The sequence below is a fragment of the Protobothrops mucrosquamatus genome, unplaced genomic scaffold, assembly GCF_001527695.2.
Source record: "Protobothrops mucrosquamatus isolate PMUCROS unplaced genomic scaffold, P.Mucros_1.0 scaffold_235, whole genome shotgun sequence".
Lineage (NCBI taxonomy): Eukaryota > Metazoa > Chordata > Lepidosauria > Squamata > Viperidae > Protobothrops > Protobothrops mucrosquamatus.
Genome location: NW_015386311.1, coordinates 276,156 through 301,778, shown reverse-complemented (window position 1 = coordinate 301,778; position 25,623 = coordinate 276,156). Strand labels below are relative to the sequence as shown.

Here is a 25,623-nt window from a genome sequence, read left to right as displayed (position 1 = left end):
CTAGATGACCTCTTGCTTTGTGATGGTGGGCTGAGGGATTGAACTGGGCTGCTTGGCTACAGTTGCGATGGCCCCCGGAAGTAGTTTGTATTGTTCAGCTCCAGACCCAGCTGGGGGGGAAGGTTGGGGAGTTTCAGGAGTGGCTATGGGAAGAAAAGCTTTGTTACAAAATAAACCATTGAACAGACTTGATTAAGGCACAAGTATTTTTCATGTATAGTTAGTCCCCGACTTACAACCACAACCGAGTCCGAATATTCTGTTGCTAAGTGAGATAGTTAAGTGAATTTTGCCCCATTTTACGACCTTTCTTGCCACAGTTGTTAATTGAATCTCTGCAGTTGTTAAGTGAAGTAACATGGTTGTTAAGTGACTCTGGCTTCCCCATTGACTTTGCTTATCAGAAGGTCGTAAAAAGGAATCATGTGACCCTGGGACATTGCAACCGTCATAAATACAAGCCAGTTGCCAAATATCTGAATTTTGATCAGTTGACCATGGGGATGCTGCAATGGTCATAAGTATGAAAAACAGTCATAAGTCACTTTTCACTGTTATTGTAACTAAATTACTAAATGAACTGTTGAAAGTCAAGGACTACCTGTACACATTTCTTGTATTTGTTAATTCAGAAGTACATTCTGCAATGTACCAATCATGGGGGGGGGGGAAATCTAACTTATTGTACATAATATAACACTATCTTTATTGCAATGAAAATTGCAGGGAAAAGTGTGCTAGCTTTTAAGTTCTTCAGGATTATTCATCATACGAGATATTGCAAGAAGGAAAAAATCCAAAAATAAGCTGGCATTTCAGCCATGAGGTCTACAGTAGATGGAAACGGCAGAGGTAGCATTGTTTAAATTTCTATACATTTAATATTTTTGACAAAGAATAAAAGCAGATCAACTTAGTTTGGGTGTTTTAATTTTTATCTCTAGCAAGCAAGAACTACGCATGCCTCTGATTTAGCTGAGGGCAGAATTAAAGTACCCTCAGGGTCTTTTGATCAGCAAAGCATTAAAGGATGCTTCAGTCCTCTTAACTTCCCTTAATCTCTACAGAGGCATAAATTGTAGGCATATTGATTATAGAGAGCAAATTGATCAAAGAGCTAGTTTGATCTAGCAGTTAAGTCACCAGGCTAGAAACCAGGAGACTGTGAGTTCTAGTCCCACCTTAGGGATGAAAGGTGGCTTGATTTGGGGCCAGTTACTCTTTCCCAGCCCAACTAATTTCACAGAGTTGTTGTGGAAAAACTAGGAGGAAAAAGGAGCAGTAGATACGTTTGCCACCTTGAGTTATTTATAAAAAATAATAAAGGTGGGATAAAAAAAATCTGAAAAAAGTGAGCAAGACTACCATGGCCTCCTGTTTTTTTTGATAAGGAATGGGAGAAAGTCTGTGGGCACTTTTCTTATGGAAACAGCAACAGCATGTAGCCCTCAAATAAATAATAAAATAATACATTTTATGTTTTTAGTATTTATGATGAGCTGTAAATAGAGTATTTTTCTTCCAGACGATATCTTTCAGAAATGTTATAATTTCATTTCCCACAATTATTATTCAGTTTGGTCTATAGAAATTAAACATAATTGGGAGACATCATTTTGCCAAAAGCTGGCTTACTGTAGCTAAGAACAAATATAGCATTCTTAGACAGAGGGATCTTTTAAGTGTGAATACTTACACAACTGTCCATTATGGATTTGAGGAGGCATTGTGTTGGCCACAATGACATTTGTTCCCAAATTCTCCTGGATAAGGTGGGGATGCAGAGGATGATGGTGAGCATGAGGTGTGTCACTTGATGACCCTAAAACAGTTAATAAGAATCTAAGGATTGGACAATATTCGGTGTAAAAAAGTATATTCCATTTTAATCTTTGAAATGATCTTGGTGTCAATAACCATTTGGATAGGGAATAGGTAAGGTTTTACCTCCTGACTTTCCATTCTAGACTTAAATTATTCTGTTGATTAATAGTGGAAGCATGAACTGGTGAAGCCCAAATCACAGAGATGCATTTTGGAAGAATTAAAATTAATTAATCCTAACTAATCAAATACTGTTGTTACCCATTTTACTCAATTATATCGTGGGAAAAAATTCAATAGTTTATGTTTACAGCATGTAATCTAAGAATGTATCCTAATGGAAAGAGAACTGGAAAAAAAATTTGGAACTCTGATTTTATATATGGTGACAGCAGCAAGATTGCTCTATGCACAAAAGTGGAAGGATGCCTCAATTTCTACCATGGACGAATGGTTACAAAAGCTGATGGAATTAGCAGAGATGGCCAAATTGACTGTGCTGATAAAAGAAAAGAACATAAATAGTTTTATTTCTATTTGGAAACCGCTTCTGGACTTTGTGCTTGAGGTGGAAAAAAATGATATCATGATTTTGGGTTTTACCGATTAGACTGATTTGCCAATAGAGAAATGGCTAGTGCATACTACTATAGAAATGTAAAAAGTTGAGATTTGATTTTAATGTCTGATTTTACTGCAACAGAGAGAGTCGGAAGTCAATGCCTTTTGTTTCTTCCCCTCCCTTTCTTCACACCTTTTTTGTTTTCCTTTTCTCTGCTGTTATCCCCTATTTGCTTTTGTATTTTCACATTTTATAAATGAATAAAACTAATTAAAAAAATGTATCCTGGGCAATTATAATTTGAGGGAAAGCTGGGCTACAGCTTTTCAATATCTGGAAAGGAATAAGAAATGTCCAAGTCCCCCTTATTGTGACCCCCCCACTTTTTCTACTTCAAGCCATATCCTTCCTTAGCTGTTCTTCAGCTGCTTTGTAGAGGCTGAAGACACTCATTTTTACCATGTTCTTTACTGTAAAGAATCTGACACTCCCACATAGTCTGTAATTCCAATATATCTGGAAGGTGCTAATTGAGCAAAGTTTGGTCTGGGCCAGTGATGGCGAACCTTTTAGAGACCGAGTGCCCAAACTGCAACCCAAAACCCACTTATGCATCGTCGGGTGCCGGGTGGGCGTGGCCCATTGGGTGGTCATGGCTGCGGTGGTAACAGCAGACTGGGTGGGATTAAAAAGTTCAATCAATCAATTCCAACTTTGCGAGATCTATTTTTTTTCCTGCAAGAAGTTGAAATTGACTGATTGAGTGAACCTTTTTTTTTTGTACACGGTGGCGGAAGCCTAAAGCAAAAAGGTTTTATAAAACCTAGCTGAAGGCCTAGGACTGGGGCGACGGTGCGCGTGCCCACAGAGAGGGCTCTGAGTGCCGCCTCTGGCACCCGTGCCATAGGTTCGCCACCACTGGTCTGGGCTCTACCATATCCTTGGCTGAGCTACAGACACAGATTTCTTGTTTTTAATGAAACTGAGCAAGCCAAAATGTTCATTGCCTGATAAAAAATTTGAAGTCTGTTGAGTAAGAATTTCTTAATGTGTCATTTTTTCAAGTAGGCAACCAAAATTTTGGAAACAGTCTGAAAAAAAGTATTCCTTCTTATTAAAAAAATGATCCCTTTACTGTACATGAATTGCAAAGTATGGCCACTAAATTAAAAAAAAGGATTAACAGAAATCTTGCTTCAGGTGGAAGATCAAACTCTCAAGCAAAATGTATCATTGATTTTATCTTTCTTTCTTCTCTAACTGAAGTGAGATTCATGGTACTGTTTATTCTGCACTTGTCTTTCATTCTAGGGGCAAAAGTCCTGATGCCCAATTTCAGGAAGGTTTCTGCGACAATATTCACCTCCAAGCAGCATCTCTTGCAGCAGGTTGTCAATTTTGGCCATGCCAAACAGTTTAACAAATTGGATTTGCTCAATCATCTGCCACGTAATGCTCTGGAGGGTGGGCAGGAGAAGTAACAGCTCCCCAAAGCGTCCTCGTGAGTCATATTGCCGGTCATTGATGTAGTCCTCCAGGCTGACCTGGACTTGATATCGCATTCGTTTGATCTTGATAGGGTCACTTAGGCCTTTTGCATCTGGAATAAAAGGTGAGATATTATACATTATGCCAATTTTGAAGGACAGAGGTATTGGAAAGAGTGAGTAGCCCTGTTTCAAATAATCTAGGGTTGTTTCTTGTAGAATGTTTTTTTTTTTTAAAGGAAAGTTATTAGCTAGTAACTTAAATGGTTTAGGTTACTAATCCATCTAGCCCAATATTGCTGACCCTGACTGGAAGCAGCAATCCAAAGTTTCTGGCAGGAATTTCCCTAGAACATTTGAAGTTGAAAGAGTTTGAGTCTGGGACTTCTACATGCGTTCTGCCACTGAACTAGAGACTAAAAAGGCTGGGGGTGCATTATTCCCATATTCTGCCCTGCAAATGTTTTGCATGATCCCAGATTACATAAGGCAAATGCTGGGGAACTCTGGACCTTGTTATGGCCTTTGTCTCCAATGTCCATCAGCTCCAGTTGGGCATGGACAATTGTGAGGAGTGAGGGAGGTAGACCCCAAAGTGTTTGACTTCACAGGTATAAGGTCTGGCCAAAATTAATACAGGGGCACTACAGTTTATGAAACAACTTTCATAAGCAACTCCAGTTTATGAAACAGCACCACCAAACACAACACTGAAGAAACATTTTTTGCGTCTTCTGTAACAACCTGGTCATATAACTGTCCTGGGGAAGGGCTAAAGCCTGCATCAGCCATGAAACATTTTTCCTTTGCATGTAACATTTATTGGGGTCTGACAGAATAAAACCAATGCAACGTAGATTAGGTTTGGATTAAGCTGTGAAACAGGATTATTGTGTCACTGGATTTTTTTTTTTTAGAATTGTGATTTTTTCTCTCTCTGGCATTTTGGCATGAAAATGCCAGGTCAGTGTTCTTTATATTTTCTCCCACATTTTTCCAGACCTAATTGGTGACAATTAAAATGAAATAGTATGCAAGTGTTTAGTGTGATTAATACAAAGTGCTGCTGAGGCTTATTACTTGCTCTTGATCATAGACAGGGGAGTCAGCAATGAAATGCCTATTAATTGTTCTTTCAAATAGTCTACTTGATTATCTTTGAGTTTCTATTTTGGTAGAAGTTGAGAGATTTTAATTCCATGTAGTCCTCTCTTACTGATCACTTGTTCAGCTGTGTTCAAGCTGTGACAAAAGGAGACTTGTCACTAATCTTTGAAATTGTGGCCATCAAAACATCCGCATCATTGCAATTTTGGGTGCTTCGCATGCATTTATGATGGTTACAGCATCCTGTGGTCACATGTTCACCATTTGCAACTTTCAAACTGGCTTCTAACAAATAAAGTCAGTGGGGAAGCTGACAGGAATTCACAAGATATAGCCATGTGAGATTATGATAACGACTTGCGGTGATTTGCTTAATGAATGCAGCCAGAACTGATGAACTAACATTGTATGTCAGGCGCTGTCATATGACATTTCACTTTTTGACTGCATTGCTTAGTGACAGAGTTGCTGGTCCCAAATGCAGTTGATTGAGGACTACCTATATACTGTTTTCTTCTCAATGTTTTTTTTTTTTTTTCAATATCTTGCTGAAATGGTAAAGATTTTGGATATTTGAAGAACTAACTAAATGAATAATTTTTATTAATACGGAGGAGATGGATTGTTTAAGTTTAGACTTTGGAGTTAGAGATATTAATATTTGTTTACTTGTATTTGAATATCAGCCTAGGTTGGTTTGGGAAGTCCGGGGGGTGGGGGGATGGGATATAACATTGTNCCATTAACTTTTATTTGACATTCTGAAAGAGTCTTCGGACCATACTTTGAGAACCTTTGGGGAACTTTGACTCTGGAGTTCAAGTATTGCTGAATGAAATAGCAAAATAGTATTAAGGACTTGGTTTGAAGCAATAAATTCCTCAGCAATGCTATGGGACTACAGTTTTATAGGAAGTATCCTTATATTCCTTTTCCAATTATTCAAAAACAGTATCTACCTGGATCAAAGAAAATAATGGCTTTCAGACAAGCATATTCATTATCATCAATCTGCAGCTCTTGAAATGTTAACACCAGCTCATCAAGAATTCGCACAGCTACACGGCTGATTTCCAGCAATTCTGGGCAGTTTCGGGGGATTATGTGGTCATTTCCTGCAGGAAAATGGAGTTATTTAAATTCTCATTCAATCAAACTGCTTCATTCTTTCCATACAGAACATTTATTCTATAATTTGCTATCTTTCAATATAACAACCATTGATCTTTTTTTTCTTTCCATCTAAAAATCATTGTCAGTTCAATGTTTAAGCTGGTGGAAATATTTTCTTTTCCTTATCTAGCTATTTAAAATTAGAGTACCTGTCATAGGGGATCAGTTCCTCTCCACCAAAACCACAATAATTAATTAATTAGATAACTGTAGCACATCACTTTTTTTATATTCTACAAGGTCCTTGTAGAACTGTTCTGCTGACATGCAGGTATCATTGTAAACTACAGGTAGTCCTTGAGTTATAACCATTCATTTAGTGATCGTTCAAAGTTACATCAGCAATGGGAAAAAGTCACTTATGACCGTTGCAGTATCCCTACAATCACATGGTCAAAATCTGGGCACTTAGCAACTGGCATGTACTTATGACAGTTGTACTGTTCTGGGGTCATGTGATCACCATATGTAGCCTTCCCAGCTGGTTTCTGTCCAGCAAAGTCAATGGGGGAAGTCAGATTCGCTTAATAACTGCATGATTCACTTAAGAACTGCAGTGATTGTCTTACCAACGTGGCAAAAAAAGATTGTAAAATGGAGCAAAACTCTCTTAATAATTGCCTTGCTGAGCAATGGAAATTTTGGACTCAATTGTGGTCATAAGTTGAGGACTACCTGTAGAGCTTAAGAATGCTTGTGTTATATTTGTTACCCATCAACCTTTCTGACCAATAAGTGGTTTTCCCAAAGAAAATTGGAATTGTTTCTCGAGTTCTTAATTCCGCCACAAAACAATTTTTAAATGCTGGGCCTCTGAGATAAGACAGCTCCTAGTAGCATATTAGCAAGCTAAAGAAATTGTTCAATCAATCCACTTTCTCATTAGGAAAAATACCAGGAAAACTCAAAAGTATCAAAAGTTAAAGAAAACGGCATCTGGATCTCATATTCCATTGAGGAAGACCATTCATACAGGTAGACATCAAGGTGGAAAAAGAGGCTGGGTATTTGTTTTTAAACAGCAGAAGATGGAGAACAGGAATCAATTCCACACACATATAGCCTTCTATCACTTCTATAAACAAGCTGCTATCTTGCTTCAGAAAATGTAAAGTCAGAGATGACAGCAGGACAAAGGAACAGAAAGTAATACCTCTCTCAATGTAGATGTTACTCTTTTAAAATCATTGCCTATCTCTAAACACATTAAAATAGATATGTGAAAACAAATAGAAGATGACAGGTACAATCCCGTAAACCACTGTGTGCCAATCTCAGCAACGCCAAGAGATTGGACGTCAACTCCCAGCTGGCTGAGGAATTCTGGGAGTTGAAGTCCACAAATCTTGGAAATTGCTGAGGTTGGAAACATTACTATACATGCTCACTAGATATAATTCCCTTTTAGCAAGTTGGACATTGCCAAGTAAACATACAAGATTGCACTACAAGAAGTCCAACAAATGCCAGCACCTGTTTTGTTTTTTAACCCCCCCCCCCACATTGAAAAATCTACTGAACTTTTGATGGGAGAAGCTCTTTACCTAGCAGAAGGATGTCTTTGAACACCATCGAGCGTTTGGCTGCCCCCAATAAGAGATGTTCCCCTGCGTGCGCCCGTAGCAAAGCCACCTGCAGGAACAAAAGAACAAAGATCTACTGTTACTGGCTGATAGAGGAAGACATATTGAGTATGGCAGAAAGCTAAGGGGTGCCCCCCCAAGGAGGACCACAGAAAAGCATCTTCCCGTTGAGAACCATATTATTGGAGAGAACACAGAATGAGCTGAGCCCTTGTATTCACAACCCCCAAAGCAACTGTGTTTATTTTGGCTGGTGCATTTGAGGGAGGAATAGGATTTTTTTATTATTATTTACTCAGAGCATGCATGCTTCCCAGGCTTGGCTGGAGTGAGGGAAGAGAGTGACTATAAAAATATATAAGGCAGCAAAAAATTCAAACTGATATGATAAAAATCAGAAGGAAGAATACAAATAACAATAAAATAGCAACAAAGCATTAATGTTCTAAAACTCCAAAATGGCTCTTTAAATGTCTGGAGTCAAAACCAACATCAAAACACAAATGGGGAAGGGGTGGTGCTTTTTCAGAGCTGGGGCACAACAGCCAGAAAGACCCTTTCTCTAATAGCCACTGGCTTTGCTTCATAGGATAGAAGTACTGGGTGGGAATGTAAGGTCCTGGCCAAAGAATACATATGTGTGGATATGCTTCTTTGAGTACTATAGCCTTCAGGTGTTTAGAGCTTTACGGATTAATACCAGAACTTGAGTAGAAGTAGACCGACAGTCACTGCAAATGGCAAAGTAACTATGCAATATAGTCAGAGATCCTAAAATGTAGAATCTTGGAAATAAGTTAAGCCAACTTAAAGTCCATTGTAAGTATCTACTGCATCCCAGCCTTTGTTTAAACATTTCGAATGGAGAAGAACTCACTAACTCTAGGTGAAGATTGTTCCATTGTTGAATTACCTGAAGTTTCTTCATTAATTTTAAAGGCAGTCTCAGTTATATTGGAAATTACCAAAAAGTAAATTACCAGAGAGTATTGCAAAGCTACCCTGTGGTAAGATGGGTGACCAATAAATTTGATAAGTAAGTAAGTAAATAAGTAAATGAATAAATAAAAACTGTATTTATTCAGCTATGACTGTCATTTTGCTATAGTGGTTAAGGCACCAGGCTAGTTGGATAACTGGATCAGTCAATCTCTCTCAACCCTAGAAAGGAGACAACGGTAATTGTCTTCTGAAAATACCATATTTTTCTGTCTATAAGACGCACACTTGTATAAGACACTCTGGCATGCGAGTTTCTCCGCGCCGATCAGCTGTTCAGCAGAGCGCCGAACAGCTGAGCCGGCAAATCCAGAAGTTCGACCAGCTGATGATCTTGCCCTCTCCCCCCTCCCGTTAGTGGCAAGCCTACAGGGGCTAGACACCTGCACCAGGTGGCATGGCAACCCACACAGGCATGCCCTGGGCTGCGGAGGTTACCATTATTTTTTCCGTGTATAAGATGCTGTGCTTGTATAAGACGCACCTGATTTTTGAACAGGGTGTTTGCAGGAAAAAATAGCATCTTATACATGGAAAAATATGGTATTTTGCCCAGAAAACTGCTGAGATTTGTCTAGGCAGTTGCCAGGAGTCAACATTGACTCCAAGAATTGTCATAATCATCAACACCACCATCATCATCCATCTTGGATTATAGCTGGAATATAAGACTAAATAGTTAAATGGTGTTCTGAATTACAGGAGTCACTTCCACAGATCTAAGACTGCTGCGAACAATATTTTCCAGAACAGTTAATTCCCCTCTGACTATTGGTCAGGATATTAGGTGGATGCACTGTTCCTAGTTAAGGATGCACTGCGCTGAATTAATAAACAAGTAAAAGCACATTGGTCCCCATAATAACTGCCCATTCTTTGCTTGAAAAGCTCCAGTGATGGAGCTCCATAACTTCAAGAGGCAGATGGGTCCACTGCTTAATACATTACAGTATCAGGAAATTCCTCTTTATTTAGATTTTTGGTCTCTTTTTGTAAAGCTTCTACCCACTGGTTCTTGCTTCAGGTACTATGAATAATAAATCCACAGCCTCTTCCTCATGACAACTCTTCAAGTATTGGATGATTGGTATCATGTTTAGCCTTGTTTAGGCTAAACATACCCAACTCTTTTAACCTTCATAGGATTTAGCCTTCAAGCTCCTTACCATCTTTACTGCTCTTTCTACTCTTTCTAGTTTTTCAGCATTCTTCCACTGTGGTGACCAAAACTGGAATCGGTATTTCAAGTGTGGCCTGACCAGTGCAACATGGAACACTTACTCACATTCTGATCTGTTAGGAATAGAGTTAGCATTCTTGCCCCGGTACAATTAAATTTTTTTAATGCCTTTAAAAAATTTTCTATAGTGAGGGACAGGCAGCGTTTTCTTTTTTTAAAAAACCCTGCTTGCTATGTTGTTAATGATTGCATTGTGTCACTTTATACCCTTCAATGAGCCTCAAGAATGTTCTGAATCTCCCGTTTCACATCTTTTTTTTAAAGAAGTCTTTAGAAACAAAGGTTAACACCAAGACGCAGTATGACATGGATGCTTTTTAATGTCCAACTGGGACTTCAGCTTTTCAGCAAACAGTCTCTAAACATTAACTGGAGGATTTGGGAAAGATTGTCTTTATGGGGATGGGCCAACATGTAAGCACTGAACAAACATGTAGAAATATCATGTAATGAAAGAGCTGAAGAGAGTGCTATTTTCCAGAGGCATCGGTTTTAAGTGTGAGGCAAAGTGGAGTATGGTGCATTTGTCTGATAATATTATCCTAATGCTAAAAGAATCTTAGAAAAATAATGGACTGAGTAAGTGATTCTGTAACAAAAATAGTAACAAGGAAAAAGTAATGGGGTGCAAATGTTCCATTATACATGAATTGATCAAATGTGTGTCTACATGGGAGGAGTTTTTAGAATATTACTAGTACTGTGGAATTCAGATGTGTGACAATCATCCAACCATAAGCACAGAATCATGGAGTGAGGAGCTAGGAAAAATGCATGGCACCCAACAAATTCAGTTCAATATAGAAAGCAGAAGAGTTAGAAGATTAATCTCACTGTTTACTCAAGAAACACTGGCAAAATGCTTGTTCTATTATTTTTTTATTTTGTTTGGGAGGATAGCATTTTTTAAGATATTTTTGTGATTGACTGAAGGTGGAATTTTAATAATTTTAAAAGAAGAAAACATACATGAGGATTCAATCAACATTTATTTCTATCCCTTTGGCATTACAAGAAGGTTCCAAATGTTTGACGGTTTTAAAGATATCATTGTAGGATGTAAGTTATTCCTAGTAAAGTTGCCTTTTGCAATTGACTGATGATGATTTTGTCAATGCCAATGGTGTTCTAGTGGTGCTCCAGATGTTTTCAGATATTATTATTGTGGTTAGTTGCACAGTCAGCCATGTTTAGTCAGGATTTGGCATTTTTATTCAACTACCAAGCCTTTCCTAAGGATTACCATTATTACTGTCAACCTATTCAGCATTACAATACTGTATGTCAACAAACAATAGTGAATAGAAACTGTAAAGCCTGATCATCAGATATGTAGCTCAAAAGAATTACAGTATTACAGTTTTGAAAATGGAACATGGAAGCAACAGTTTCATTAGAATAAGAGTGCAAAAATGTGGCTCACTTGATCATCCAGGGGAAGCTCACAGAAGGCTGGGATATATTTGGCCCATTCCACAAGCACTAATAACTGCTGCTTCATGGACTCACACACATCTGCAATATTTGCAATCTTTTTCCCTCTGATATCTCCGCTAATACCTGACATTGGTGATGATATCTGCAAAACGAGAAGAGTTCCATCTAATATTATTAATAGAAAGATGAAAGGAAGCCAAGCTTAATGTGAACCCTCAAAATCATTTTGAAGGTGGTACAAATCTATTTCCCTCTAAACAATTAAACAATCATAAATATCAGTCCTGAGTAACTGATTTGGATTGGTGAGAATGCATTTTTTTTAACAGTATGCACTCTTATTATCAAGACCTCTTTTAACATTTAATGCACTACTTTCATAGATGTAGCTTATTTGGTTACAACTATGTATAACCTAAGCATTTTCTCTTAAGGTTATAGTCCTAGTGCAATTTTTTTTTCACTAGGCAAAGATACAATATTTTGTACCCAGAGAATAACATTTATAATTGTTATGTAAAATGTGGTTGCAATGGTGTTATGACTTCATTAACAATAGAGGTAGGGCTTTTGCTCATGGCCATGTTAACAAGCATTCCTCCAAAACTTGATTCTGTGGCATAAACTGCTCTGCCCTGACTGCTGAGTCCGAGTAATAAAGCCATTTGGAACAAGTTAAGGACAGCTATTATTGGAGGCTGCCAGTTGAATTTGCTGTTGCATCCAACGTAATATGCTGGCAGGAAAGAAATCTGCCAATTGTTCTCCCTAATCAGACATTATGCAGTCAGCTAACTCCATATATTGAGGTTGTCTGGTCTCTCCTGCAGCTTAAGACAAAATGGCCATGGAGGGTAATACCCAGTTATCCAGTGACTGGAGAGAAGGAGAGAAACATATAATACCTAATAGGCAGTTCCTTGCTCTGACCTTATCTTTGCAGTATTGTCAATAAAGCATCATAGATTGCATTTTTAATAAATGTGTGTGGGAGAAGAGGAAAAGCATTACCTTGAAACTAGAACAGTTAAAGAAGAAATTAAGGTGCTTTTACAGTGGACTGAGAATTTTAAAATCATACCCCCACCAACACTTGCAGGGAAAGCTACTGTATATAAACAAGGAACAAACTCCTCACTTGCTAGCACTGATGATGTTACATAGTTGGATAGTGAAACATCCGCAAGCAAATAACCAAGCTCAGAGAGCACCACAGACTCCACCGTTCAACCCTGAGCTACGTATATTCTCTTCTATTGAAACTTCTGTACGTTTATTCCAAAATAAATCCCTCTATATACGTGTACTTGGAGAAGCATCATTCAATATTTATAGACATGCTTTCCAGGTTAAGATGTGCACTGATATAACAGTGGAATATGGGAGCCTTCTAATCATGCTTATACTAATTCTTTCCAAAACAGAAACAAGTACCTGTTGTGAAAGGACTTCTGCTTGCAATAAAACATTAATGGAAGGTAAGCTACTGTCTTCATAGCTAGACCGCCGAGTGCTGATTCGATCGCGCTCATTTTGTACAGCTGAAATAAAAACCCAACATTAAAGCTACCTAAGCCATTTATATTATCAATAGGAACATGAATGACATTTTGCACTTTTTATAGTATAGTCTACATTTGAAAGATAAAACTTTGAATCCAAGCAGGTTCACTCCCATGGGAAAAAAACAGTAAATGTATAAGAATAGGGAAAGAGGCTATTTTTCCCCCCATTGTTTTGACTGGAAGGATGGAAGCCCTATCAGAGCAGGTATAGGGGAAATGAGGATGGAAGGGAAACAACAGGCTTAATGGAAGTTTTATTCAAAATTGGATTTCACCCAATAAAAAAGCAATGAACATACGGTACATTGCTGCTGTTGCTGATGATAATGACATTGATCTGAACTACCACATAGATTTGAGCTGAGTAATTAAATGATACAAGATAATAGCTAATTAAGTAGACATATATTATATTCTCTATATGCTATTGTGCACTTTCAAGAAGGAAATTCAATTGTAATAAACTGGGTTGGTTTTTTTTTTTACATTTTAATCTCTTGACCTGTCACCCAAAGGAGAAAAAAATCCTTCTCAGCTTCACTAATACAGTTTTCCTTGATGCCACCAATGCCATGACTTTGAGGGGTAAATCTGTAGCAGTGTGGGATGAATTTAATCTTCTACCTGTTTCCCAAGCTGCTACTGCACTGAGAAGCTAGGAAGAGTTTTTGTTGTTGTCCGTTAGCGTTGTATTTTAATTAAAAACGAGCAATGTTTATGCTATTCTACATAAAATATTTTTAAAAAATCTATCATTGCTCCTCTGAGTCTTTTTGTTTGCAGTTTAGTTAACATTAATAGATATTTAAACATGTTAGGCTTCAATTATAGTGGAGAAGTATATCAATGAAGATGCAGTCATTCAGGCCAAAGGTGTCTAAAGGTTGAATCATGGCAACTGGACTGAACTTTGTTAAACTGAGACATTTTGTTGCTTATCCAAGCAACTTCATCAGTCAGAGCAAAATTATAAATTAATTAGAAAGATTTTTAAAAATATAGTGGGAAAGGTGTTTCAATAGTTTGACATTTGAGGTGTTCCTTTTCATACCCAGGGAAAATGTATTCTAATATTTCCTGATCAGGCTTGTGATCGGCTATGATTACTTGGCTAAGGCCCAGGAAGAGATTACTCTTAACAAGTCCAAGAAGTACCTAAGTTATCAGTTCTAGTAATCAGATACTTTCACTCTCTCTCTCGGACTAATCACAAGAATATCTCTCTTAAGCGATATCTGATTGTTACTGTTACAAGCAGTGCCTCTCAGATTTATTTTCCAATCAGCTCAATAACAGAGTTATAATGAGGCTATACTGAAATGAAAACTCTGCAGTCAGCAGCTATTAATAGGAGGACTCAAGGTTATGCTGTGTGTTATCAGGAACCCAGGAGCTCAGTCACAGCATGATGTATCCTAAATGTTTACTTAGTATTTAGCTGGTCATGGACCCAATGTAACTTCTATTGAATATTAACAGGAAAATACAAGTTGAGCAGGCATTCTGGACAGATATGAGGATTTCACTATCCAAGCAAAATGGAGCCACATTTTTAGGAACACTTGTTCTTCGGCTACTGATGTTAAGTATTGGTAACATCTAAGCATTAGCTATCATGACAGGATGCATCAAAGCCAACCCAAAGTCTTATTGCCACTTAAAAGTGGAAAGTTTTATTGTAGCATAAGGTGGACAGCTCCCTCATTATGGCTGGTTTCCACCAGCCCTAAAGAACAGTGAGACACAATTGAAAAAGCACAGTTGCCTACTAAACTCTCATCCCAGGAAATAATCTATTTTGTGGCATTTTAAAGGATCACACAAGGACTAGCACACAAGCTTTGTGGACAAGAATCCACTTCATCAGATGTGGTTTGGCACATCCATAAGTAAGAATATGAAGAACAGCATCCTGTTTCACAGTAACTAACTATAGGCCTAAGGATGTACTAAGTCAGAAAATGGGAGCCTCTATTTCACCACTTTCCTCCTTATAACTGTCAATTCAGAGGCAGACTGCCTTTAATCCTGGAGGGAACACAGAGTGAGCCTGAGCTTGCCTTTAAAGCAAACTAAAATAGCAGCCATAAATCCATGGACTGGCAGCAAATTTCATAAGTTAACTATGTATGAAATGCTTCCTTGTTTCTGTTCTAAATCATCATTCATATTAAGCATTTATACCAGGATAAACAGTGTAAACCTATTTGCAGCTTCTGAAGTTTTATTATTTTGTTGTTGCTGATGGTGGCTTATTACAGGTGCCCCAAATTTCCAAGCCTATCCATTTCCTGTTCTATTGCCATTGCCATTGCTACTGCCAGCACCCTTGGCTGGAAGAGGTAGAGAGGTGTGCCACTTTCTAACAATCTTAATGCAGGTAAATTGCAAATCAAGAGGAAAAGAATCAAATTTAGGATTACCGAGAGAGATATTCCAGCAATGTCTTCTTAAGATCCATCATAGCCATTCCAACAATGACAACCTTTGTATTTCTAGGTGCACGTATATGTGTATGAGAACTGCCAATTTGTGATTTGACACTACTGTTCATGTGAACTTTACTGCAAAAAAAACCTGTCCTCGTCTACTTTGGATGTTGTGTTCCAACGAATCAAAGCACTTTGTAGATTTGTGATGCAATAATAATGATCAGTTACTTTTTGGAAATCTGAATGATTTGTTTCCCTATTCCTATTTTTCCCAGACAATAATTCAGATGGCAAACAACAGCTATTAATTGTGTTCTATCCAGATAGTCCCTCCCAATGGTATTATGGTCTCTGACAGCAAAACTGGAAAAAAAAAACTCTCTTATCTACATTTTCAGAGGCAGAGAAAAGGGGATATTTGAATTTCCAGAAGAAATGCAGAACCACCATTGTCATAATTGCTTTGATATCTTGGATTATGTTTCTGCTGGTCATAGTTATAAATCCATCTACCTCAATTAAACAGATTATCTGTCTATGTTGCCTGTGATACATCATTTAAGATTCACTAAGATACTCCCCCATACTGTCTAGCAAACAGTATGTCTTGCCTTTCTTTTTAACCACATGGCAGTACTTATAGGAGACTTCCCTCTTTTTATCTTCTCAACAATCTCAGCAAATAGATTGGCTTGAGGAAGTTATTCAGTGAACCTATGTTCAAGTAGTGACTTAAACCTAAATCTTTCCAACTCAAGTCCAACACTTTAATTATTATTTCATGCTCATTCTCAGATATATCATCCAAGCTCCTGTCAGATGTGGAAGGGGGAAATGGCTACCTTCTATATAGAATCTGATAAACTACACAGCAGTCTTCAAAACTGTTTATAGCATAGTTACACAATGAACAAACAAACTCGGTTGATGATTCCTGAAAGGATCTTACCTTCTTTCTTCATTCCTGCTCGGAAACATTTTTTTAGCCTACAATATCGACACTGGTTCCTTTTGTCCTTGTCTACAACACACTGTCTATTAAACCTGCAGAGGGAAGGATAGAGACATGATTTGAAAATAAATCAATCTATAATTTTAACACAGAGTAAATTACGTTTGCTGTAATAATACACTATGAAATATGGTGCAAATTTCAGCCTTTTGATATTGCACATTGTATACCAAATATCAGAAAAGATCCTTTTTTTTTCTTACAGCTCTTCTATATCTTGCCTTTTCCAGACAATTCTTCCCAGTTTCTTAGCCAAGTTAAAAATGCTCTTGTAGACCTTCTGGGTTAAGTGAAAATGCAGACCAAGGATAAATGTGTGTTAAAAAAGAGGATGAAACCCAGGGGTATTCTTTTCATTTCATCAGATCTGGAATCAGAGTTGGGGCCTTGTATTTCAGTCTCAAGGTTATGCTTGAGGCCTTATGTTTCAATCTCAAGCTTGATGCAGGAAATCTATCCATGATAGGTGGATCTTCATCCTTTTCTATTAAAAGTCTAGCAAGGGACTTCTTAGTTGCTAATTGGTTTTGTTCTCAAAACTGCTTTTTATGACATTTATAAAATCTTTCCTTATCTACTCTCCTGAAGCTCAGTAGATCTAAACTTATCAATTTAAAACAACTGAAAACAATCTTTTGGTCTTTTTTTTTATAGGATCACACTTAATGTTCTTGAAGGATGACATCATGCTCTCAATTCCTTTTTCTTCTATTCTCCAAGTTAAATGAATTTACTTCTTTCCCTTCCTTCTCTTTGATATAGTTCTTGATTCAGGAAAGAATACCTCATAAAATGTGCCTTGTTACCCTTGAAATGTTAGCAATTTATTTTATCATTTTAGTAAACTTTCTGTTCACTCTGCCCTCCTTACCTGCAAGAATACATATGGTTCTTCCTGACACTTCTTCTGAAGAACCCTTTGCAGCCATCACAACTGGATGCTCCGTAATGCTTCCCTGTAGCACGATCTCCACAAATGGCACATAACACACTGGCTCCAATGTTGTTAGAAGCATTAAGATTTGTAACATCAGATGGGGAAGTGTCTGTGTAAGAAGATATGTAGGAAGCAATCATGAACACACACTAAATCAAGAAATCACTAGGGGTATACGAGTTCATATAAAACCAGCAGCTTTAAGAAGCTGTCTGATCCATTCAGTTTTCCAGCACATTGTCCTAATGCATATTAAATCAAACCTGCATTTTCCTCATTTTGTATTCACCATCTGCAAATCAAATATTGTATTCATTCAAACGAATATTATCTATATGCTTGCAAACATATGCTATAGACCAGTGACCCCCAATCTTTTAGGCCTCAGGGACTGGTGCTGTGGTGGGAGGTTTGTTGCCTGCATCTCCCAGATGGAGTTTTGCTTGTTTGTGCAGCCCAATTTCTGGCATGCTGCAGCATGGTGCCAGTCCATGGATCAGGGGTTAGGGATCCCTGCTTTAAACTAAGGCTCAGGGCGCCAATCCTCCTTCTGAATCATTCTAAAAATGCAAACCTTCACATCAATGAGAGGTTGCCCCATCAGTCAATGTGGCCTAGGGACAGCATATACCCTTGAGTCCCCACACTTTGTAAGTCTATAGTCGACAAAAAGCAGCTTCAGCCAATCATTATTTAACCCCAGGTAGTCAAATGCTGAACACAGAGAACACAAATCAATCAGCTTTCACTTATTTCACTTCAAATGTAAGAACAACTCCAGCTTCTAAACTCTATAAAGTAATAGCCACCCCTTCTTTTTCAAGAAAGGATGTGGAGCAGGCATGAGGGAAAGAAAAATTTCTAACAATTCTTGCCCCAAAATGTGGTGTAGGAATTTGTCCACCTGTATTGATGTGCATTCTGCAGAAGCATTCTTCCTGACAGGCTATGGGATCATTTGTAGGGGCAGTTGCCAATTTAATGTGATTACAAGGAGCCTTCCTTTCACCATGGCACCAGTCAGTAAGCCTGTGAAGTTTGTTAACTATTATCAAAATAAAGAAGCTTCAAAGCCCTTCCTTTCAACATGACATCAGATAAGCAAATCCTGTGCTATACAGCCAATCTTGAAAGTAATCAAAACTCCATTTGGGGGCTCCTCTCCAGTCTGCTGTGTGTATGAAATGCAAGCTAGGAAACAGAGGCATGAGAGGCACTTTCCAATGGGGAGAAAAAAATCTGTCCCCACGTGCAGATAAAATATTCTGGAACAAAAGAGTGACAATGTTGAGATTCAAACTAGGTCAACAATGCAATCATAAATAATGTTGACTAATCTCTTATATTTATGCATAATCCTTTTGCTCAGTGCTCAGAAAGCAGTGTACAATTAAAATGAATGCCCAACAAGATAAAAATAAATATATCAATTAAAAACAGAAACAAAAAGGAGAGAGAGCTTTAATACAATAAAGTAGAGTAACATTAACCAATAACATTAACCAATAAAAGATGATGGAATTTACTTAATCTCTTTACAACTGTTGCTGCTATATAGATGGTTATTCTTTGAGTATTCATCCAACTCATTTATATTTCCATACGTAGTGAGTCTCAGATGTTTATGAGATGTTTTTAGTCACCTTGTTCAGGGATTTTGATTTGATCCACAGGCATATTTATAGTGAATGCCACTTTTACAAATATTTATTTGTGTTATAAAATATGTTGGAAACATTTATTTCCTCTTCCTGGCTTTTTTATAATTCTGCTGTAGTAATAAAGATATTTGAGTTTGCATTTTTGCTCTTTAGTGCCTAGGCATTTTACCTTGTAGTTTTGTACAAATCCACTCTTTTTTAGATAGTGGAATAAGCAACTGAACTGCAAATCATAGGCTGTTTCATATGGAAAAAAGAGATCACTCACATGTGCTTTTCTCCCAAGACATTTGGGGCTTTTAGGAAATAATCAACACTTCTAAACATTAGGTTTAGAAATAAAATGGAAGCCAATTCAATTATTTCAGTGTTAAACAGTATGTAAAATACATGACTAACAATACTACTGAACATTTGATGATAGCTGTAATTTTCAAACAGAAATCTAAACACGTAATAAGCTCTGAATCACTGAAGTTAGAACTGTTCTCTTTCTCCAAAAAGAGATGCAATTGCTTCATCAGCAGCAGTACTCCTGATTATTGTTACCACCACAGTATTTTACAAAAGCAAACTTGGTGCCAAGTTTTAAACCTTAGTCTGTTCACACAAATGCTGTTACCCAGAAGAGGCACGGTCCCAAATCCTGAGATGCCAGTTGACTAATATGCAGTCTGTACCGAACCTCAGGTTGTTCACCCTCAAGCAGTTCTTTACTGTGATCAGATAATGTTTGAGCATTTCCTCAATCCCCTTGCCATTATTTGAAAAAAGAGACAGAGTTGGATACTATTAACATAGAACCAGACTACTATTAACATAGTAGTTCCATGTCAAAACTAAAGAACACAATATTGAGGAACTGCATACATCAAGGGGTTAAGCAATAGTCTTCTACCATAACTTTATGAGTTAAACCCATCAGAAATTTCCATTCCATATTGACCAAATAATATAGGATAGCATCGTCAACAATGCTGAAAGCAGCTAAGTGGTTAGCAAAATTAAGAGACATGCACCTTCTGCCAAGTTTCCAGCATGAAACATCTAACAAGGTGACTGAGGCTGTTATGGTTCCAAGACCCAACCTATATTTAAAATACGTATATATATAAAACTATATTTTTATAGTGGAAGCTTCCTTTAGGATCTCATTTTAGGCTTAAAGTCACATTGTGTATATAACACATTCATTCAATGTTTTTTGAGCATTGAAAAAATTTCATTTACATTGTTCCAAGTGCCTTGCAAAGTGAGTCAGTACTCTGTTTTGATAGTATGGGTGGAGGAGAGGGGGCGAGAGAGAAATTAGTAACATAGATAAACCCTAACCAGGAACTTCCTCTTCCAGGGTTTAGCCTGTTCCCATGAAAAGTAACGATACAATCTAAGTTGATTCCTAAACCAGGAGGGCCAACTAAGTGTAGGGAGATACACCTGTCACTGCCTGGGCCACCACAAACATTATCAGCAAGACTCTTTCAAATGCTCTGAAACCAACCAACCGTTCAAGAAGGAGAAGCAACATTATAGAACATTGCCCTCTAGTCTTTCAAAGATGGTCCTGAAAGACACCAGGGTCAATGATATTGAAAGCCTCCAAGAGATCAAGGAGAACCAGGAGGATTGCACTCCTCCAATTCCAGTATCTCAAAAGATCATTTACAAGCATGACTGATTTCTTTACTGAATCCTAAGCCTGATTGCCAGACATCCAAATAATCTCCTTCCTCATGTACATTAATGATGCCATAAATAATCAACAATATCAATCTTAATAACTCATCCATGATTTTCTCAACTGTGTTTGGGTTTCTGCTAGCCAAGATGCTAGCTAATCCAAGACTTTCAGAAGTTGTTCTGAAAAAGTTTAAAAAGCATTGACATTAGTGAATAAATATAATGGAGTAAGGATTATCTTCTTACGTGACCTATTTGTATTTTCCTTAAAGACTATTTTCCTAGAAGACTATTTCTCTATATGTGTTGGGTTTGTAATTCAGAACTTCCCTTTCCACTGCAAACATATTTTTTATTCACTTGCACATTGGATGGAAGCCATGGATGGAAACTAATCAAAGAGAGAAGCAACTTGGAACTAAGGAGAAATGTCCTGACAGTTAGAACAATTAATCAGTGGAACAACCTGCCTCCTGAAGCTGTGAATGCTCCAACTCTGGAAGTTTTTAAGAAGAGACTGGACAATCATTTGTTTGAAATGGTATAGGGTTTCCTGCCTGAGCAGGGGATTGGACTAGAAGACCTCCAAGGTCCCTTCCAACTCTATTATTATTAGTAGTATGGATTCCTATCCATAAAATTACCTTCTGCTCTTCTGGAATAGCAAGCAAAGTAGGTTAATGGGTGATGCTGCTAGCAATGATGAGTGTGCACATTTGATTACTGCATACTTTTTCACAATATTTCGCAATAAAAAATTTAAAGAGTTATGTAATTATTCCTTCTTTGTACCAACTGATCCTAATTGTCCAGCAAACATCTCCAAGAGAAAAGGGAAATTCTGATAGAAAATGTGAAACTACAAAATGAAGAAGGCAGTGGAAAAAAAAGATGATAAAGATCTGATAATAGCTTGGCATTTCTTTGGTCACTTATATAACCAAGCAGCTATGCTGTACAGCAAATTGTACCAAGTAATTAAATGATAGGTGTAAAGGGAAAGAAAACAAGATAAAGAGCTCATTGTATCATAAATCAAATAGATTGTTATTTTGCAGACTCTCCCTGGTGAGATCAGTGCTTTGTGATCAGTTCTTGGGAAAGTTGTTGTCGTATTTATGCATTTATCTGCATGCATTAGTCAACTGGCAAATTCTTACAGAGTGGCCTTGGTGATTGGCTGCACAGTTGAACTCTTTTACTCTGATGAAGTTTCTCTTCACATTCAACTGGAATGCACCATTCTGTAATTTAAGACTGTTATTCTGTGTCCCAGACTCCTAGATGACAAAGTCAAGAATGTTGATATGATATTTCTTCAAGAACCTGGAAAGGATTACAAGTAGTTCTTGACTTTCAACAGGTCATTTAGTGACCATTTGAAGTTACATCACTTGAAAAAGTGGCTTATGACTGTTTTTCACACTTATGACCATTGCAGCAGCCCCATGGTCACATGATCATAATTCAGACTCTTAGCAACTGACTCATATTTATAATGGCTGCAGTGTCCTAGGGTCATGTGATCATCTTTTGCAAACTTCTGACAAGCAAAGTCAATGGGGAAGCCAGATTCACTTAACAAACATGTTACTAACTTATCAACTGCAGTGATTCACTTAACAACTGTGGCAAGAAAAGTCGTAAAATGAGGCAAAACTCGCTTAACAAATGTCTCACTTGGCAACAGAAATTTTGGGGTCAATTGTGGTTGTAAGTCGACGATTACTTGTATTGTATCCCAACACCTCCTTTTCCCAATACCTTTGTATTTTCAAGATTAAAGATACCCATTTTCCTAAGCCCATTCTCATAAGAATTTTATTTGATCATCTCTATCTGCTTTTTTACTTTGCTTTTTGCAGTTTCTATGAATCTTCCTTAAAACACAGTAATCACAAATGAACAGAGGGGAGTCTGACCAATGTAGACAATAGAAGAATTATTGTTTCCTTTGACTTGAAAATTACATTTCAATGGATTAGTTTCAATGGAAACAAAGATGATTAAAGGCCTGGAGACTAAAACATATGAAGCACGGTTGCAGGATTTGGGTTTGGCTAGTCTAAAGAAAAAAAGGACTAGGGTTGACATGATTACAGTATTCCAGTATTTGAGGGGCTGCCACAAAAAAGAAGGGGTCAAACATATTTACCAAAGCACCTGTAGGCAGGACAAGAAACAATGAATGGAAACTAATCAAGGAGAGAAGCAACCTGGAACTAATGAGAAACTTCCTAACAGTGAGGACAATTAACCAGTGGAACAGCTTTCCCTCAGAAGTTGCAGGTGTATCATCACTGGAGGTTTTTAAGAAGTGACTGGACAGTCACTTGTCTGGAGTGGTGTAGGGACTCCTGCTTGAGCAAGGGGTTGGACTAGAAAACCTCCAAAGTCCCTTCCAGCTGTATTCTGATTGATTGGGTGGATGCATGTATACATTATAATTATATGCATCTATAATTGCATTTATCTTTTTAGCAGTTACACATATTCAGATTGTAATAGGATTGTGCAGTTAATATCCTTTAATAGTTTGGTAAAGTTTTACAAAATTAAAAGCAGGGTGCAAGATATATTTATGTAGAGAGGACTCTTCCCCACTTCAGTCATTTTCCAGCAGGTGTCAGTAACAGCCACACCCAAATGTCAATGCAAATGATGTGGTGACCCTAGATACTGTATTCAAGCTACTGTACAAAAAGTTGTAAAAATCTCACCATGAGTAAAGGGAGAAAAAATTGAACATGCTGAATACTCATTCATTATTAATTTTTAGTAGTTTGGAGAGCTACGTTGTGCATACAACCTTTCAGAAACATAACTTTCATTTTAGTCACCTATCTTAATTATTAGATTTTAAACATTAGCTTATAATGTTAATACTTAGAGTTAGATATTTCAAAAATGTAAGAGTGAAAAATTGGCAGTAATATTCCAAATAAAAGATTGAGACAATGATCACTAAACCTTCAATAGATACTCTCTAAAGAAGACTGGGAATTGTAGTTTTGAGAGGAAGCTGGGAATGCCTTTGTGGTTCTCCCTAGAACATCTTCCATAGTTACATATTTATGTTCAGCCATACAACTGTATTTCCATTTAAGATGTCCTAAAACGTTGTATGACAGTAAGGAAATCAGGTACGATTTCCAGAAAACGTAGAATACATCTCTCTAAAAACAAGAAAAAAAATATTATAAACTAGCCCATTTTTTTTATTTCATAGCATGGTAGAAAGTTCTGAATTTCAATGAATGCCACTGAAGCTATCAGACTCATTGAGGCTTCTTTAAAATAAAGAAAAGGATCAAGGGAAAGACCACAGCTTTTAAGCAAAAAAATGCATAATATGAGAAAACAGACTGAGCTTGTAACTAATCATAATAGAAGTAGTAATGATAACTTCTTGTAAAATTCTACATGAAGTGTGAAAGTGTCATACGAAGACAATAGAAAATATTTTCTAAATTATTCAGCTACACTACTGCATGAAATGATAATAGTAATAAAGGCAATAATCATAATCATATTTCACCACAATTCCATGTGTGGGATTGTGTACACATTTAGAATTATATCAATTATAATTCTAAACATAATTTAGAATCAATTATATTTATGGAGTCTTATTCACAAATACGAACGCATAGTATTATGCTTCACTCTAACTGCAGATTATTATTGCACGGACAATATGAAGACTTTTCATTGGTATAACTCTACCAAAAAAATAATTTCATTTCCTGATAGGCCCTTGAACTCCAACTACTTTTTGAACAATAAAAAGTTAGGTGTTGCATTCCTTCTTTTAAAACCTACTCCTACGGGAACAACCAACCCATTTCATTTATTTTCCTTGTATACTTCCCAACCCTGCTTCTTTCTGGGGCTTCTTCCTATGTTTCCCCCAGCCAATTTTGTGTATATTGCAAGAAAAAACAATAATAGGGCTTTGATTCCTATACCGCAACTGTCCTGTGAAATGTCAGCTGATTAAACCAAGTAGAGACCCAGACAAAATCTTTTGGGGAAAATATTTGTGCCTGGAGGACCAAAACCTCCTCCACCGCCAGGCTTTTACATAGGTGGAGGATGGAACTAAGCATACTGTAATCATGTTTGCTCCGCATTATCTGGCTGCTGTAAAAAAATAAATTGACTTCTGAATCTTTCCTGTCCCGACCCCAACCAGCTTTGATAGAGAAAAACAACATTCTGAAATGGACTTACCACTGCCCATTGCCAAGACTTGCATGTTCTCAAACTCCAATGTCGTATATGCAGGATCTAAAGCTGCACTGTAATCTGCCATCTCCATGTCTATCAGGGCTTTGGAAAGGCGCATTATCATCTGCAAACACGGGCCAGATTGCAGTGATTCCACAGCCAGAGGTTATTGGCCCCCTCAACTCTCCAACTGATTTTGCCGGCGTCCCCTATCTGTTGGCCTTTATTTCAGATATTTCTCTGAAAGAATCTGCTGCACTTCAAGGCCTATACTACCCAAATGGGTGGAGGCAGGAGGCAAGGGGGGTTAATCGTTAATCATCTCACCCACTAGTGAACACTGCTGCGCTCAGCCTCTTATTTCTTTCTGCTTTGCTTTTCTCCCTCTCTATTCCCTGTTGACGATTGTTTATGACAGGCTTCGTCACCAGCTTGTTGCTGATTTCTGCTCCAGGACAGGTGAAAAAGCATAGCAAAGGGCCTGCTATCTACACTCAGCTTTCCCCAGTGCAGTGTGGTACCTAAGGTGTCATTATTAAGATTACTTTATTGGTAGCAGAAGCTGCAAGGATCACTTCTGAAAGGCAGAATACAATTTCCATCCTCCATCTGGAACTGTTGTCCTGTCCTTCCAACTACTCTTTCTCTTCCTCTCTTCTCTTCCCTTCTCCCACGCCCTGTCATTTCTCTGTTG

At 37.6% G+C, this 25,623-nt stretch overlaps 1 protein-coding gene across 2 annotated transcripts; it reads right to left on the bottom strand.

The window, feature by feature from the left end:
* HNF4A (hepatocyte nuclear factor 4 alpha) lies at positions 1-25,053 on the bottom strand. 2 transcript variants are annotated; one of them, XM_015829794.1, is made up of 10 exons: positions 24,933-25,053; positions 17,293-17,467; positions 16,359-16,453; positions 12,847-12,953; positions 11,399-11,554; positions 7,698-7,785; positions 5,940-6,095; positions 3,750-3,986; positions 1,697-1,822; positions 1-143 (listed from the first exon to the last, which is right to left on the bottom strand). In XM_015829794.1, the coding sequence occupies exons 1-10, from the start codon at positions 25,051-25,053 to the stop codon at positions 1-3; spliced, it is 1,404 nt and encodes a 467-aa protein (XP_015685280.1). The 2 variants fall into 2 exon arrangements, with proteins under 2 accessions (XP_015685280.1, XP_015685288.1); XM_015829802.1 differs by having other exon boundaries at positions 12,841-12,953; positions 24,933-25,047.
* Positions 25,054-25,623: the final 570 nt, after the last annotated feature.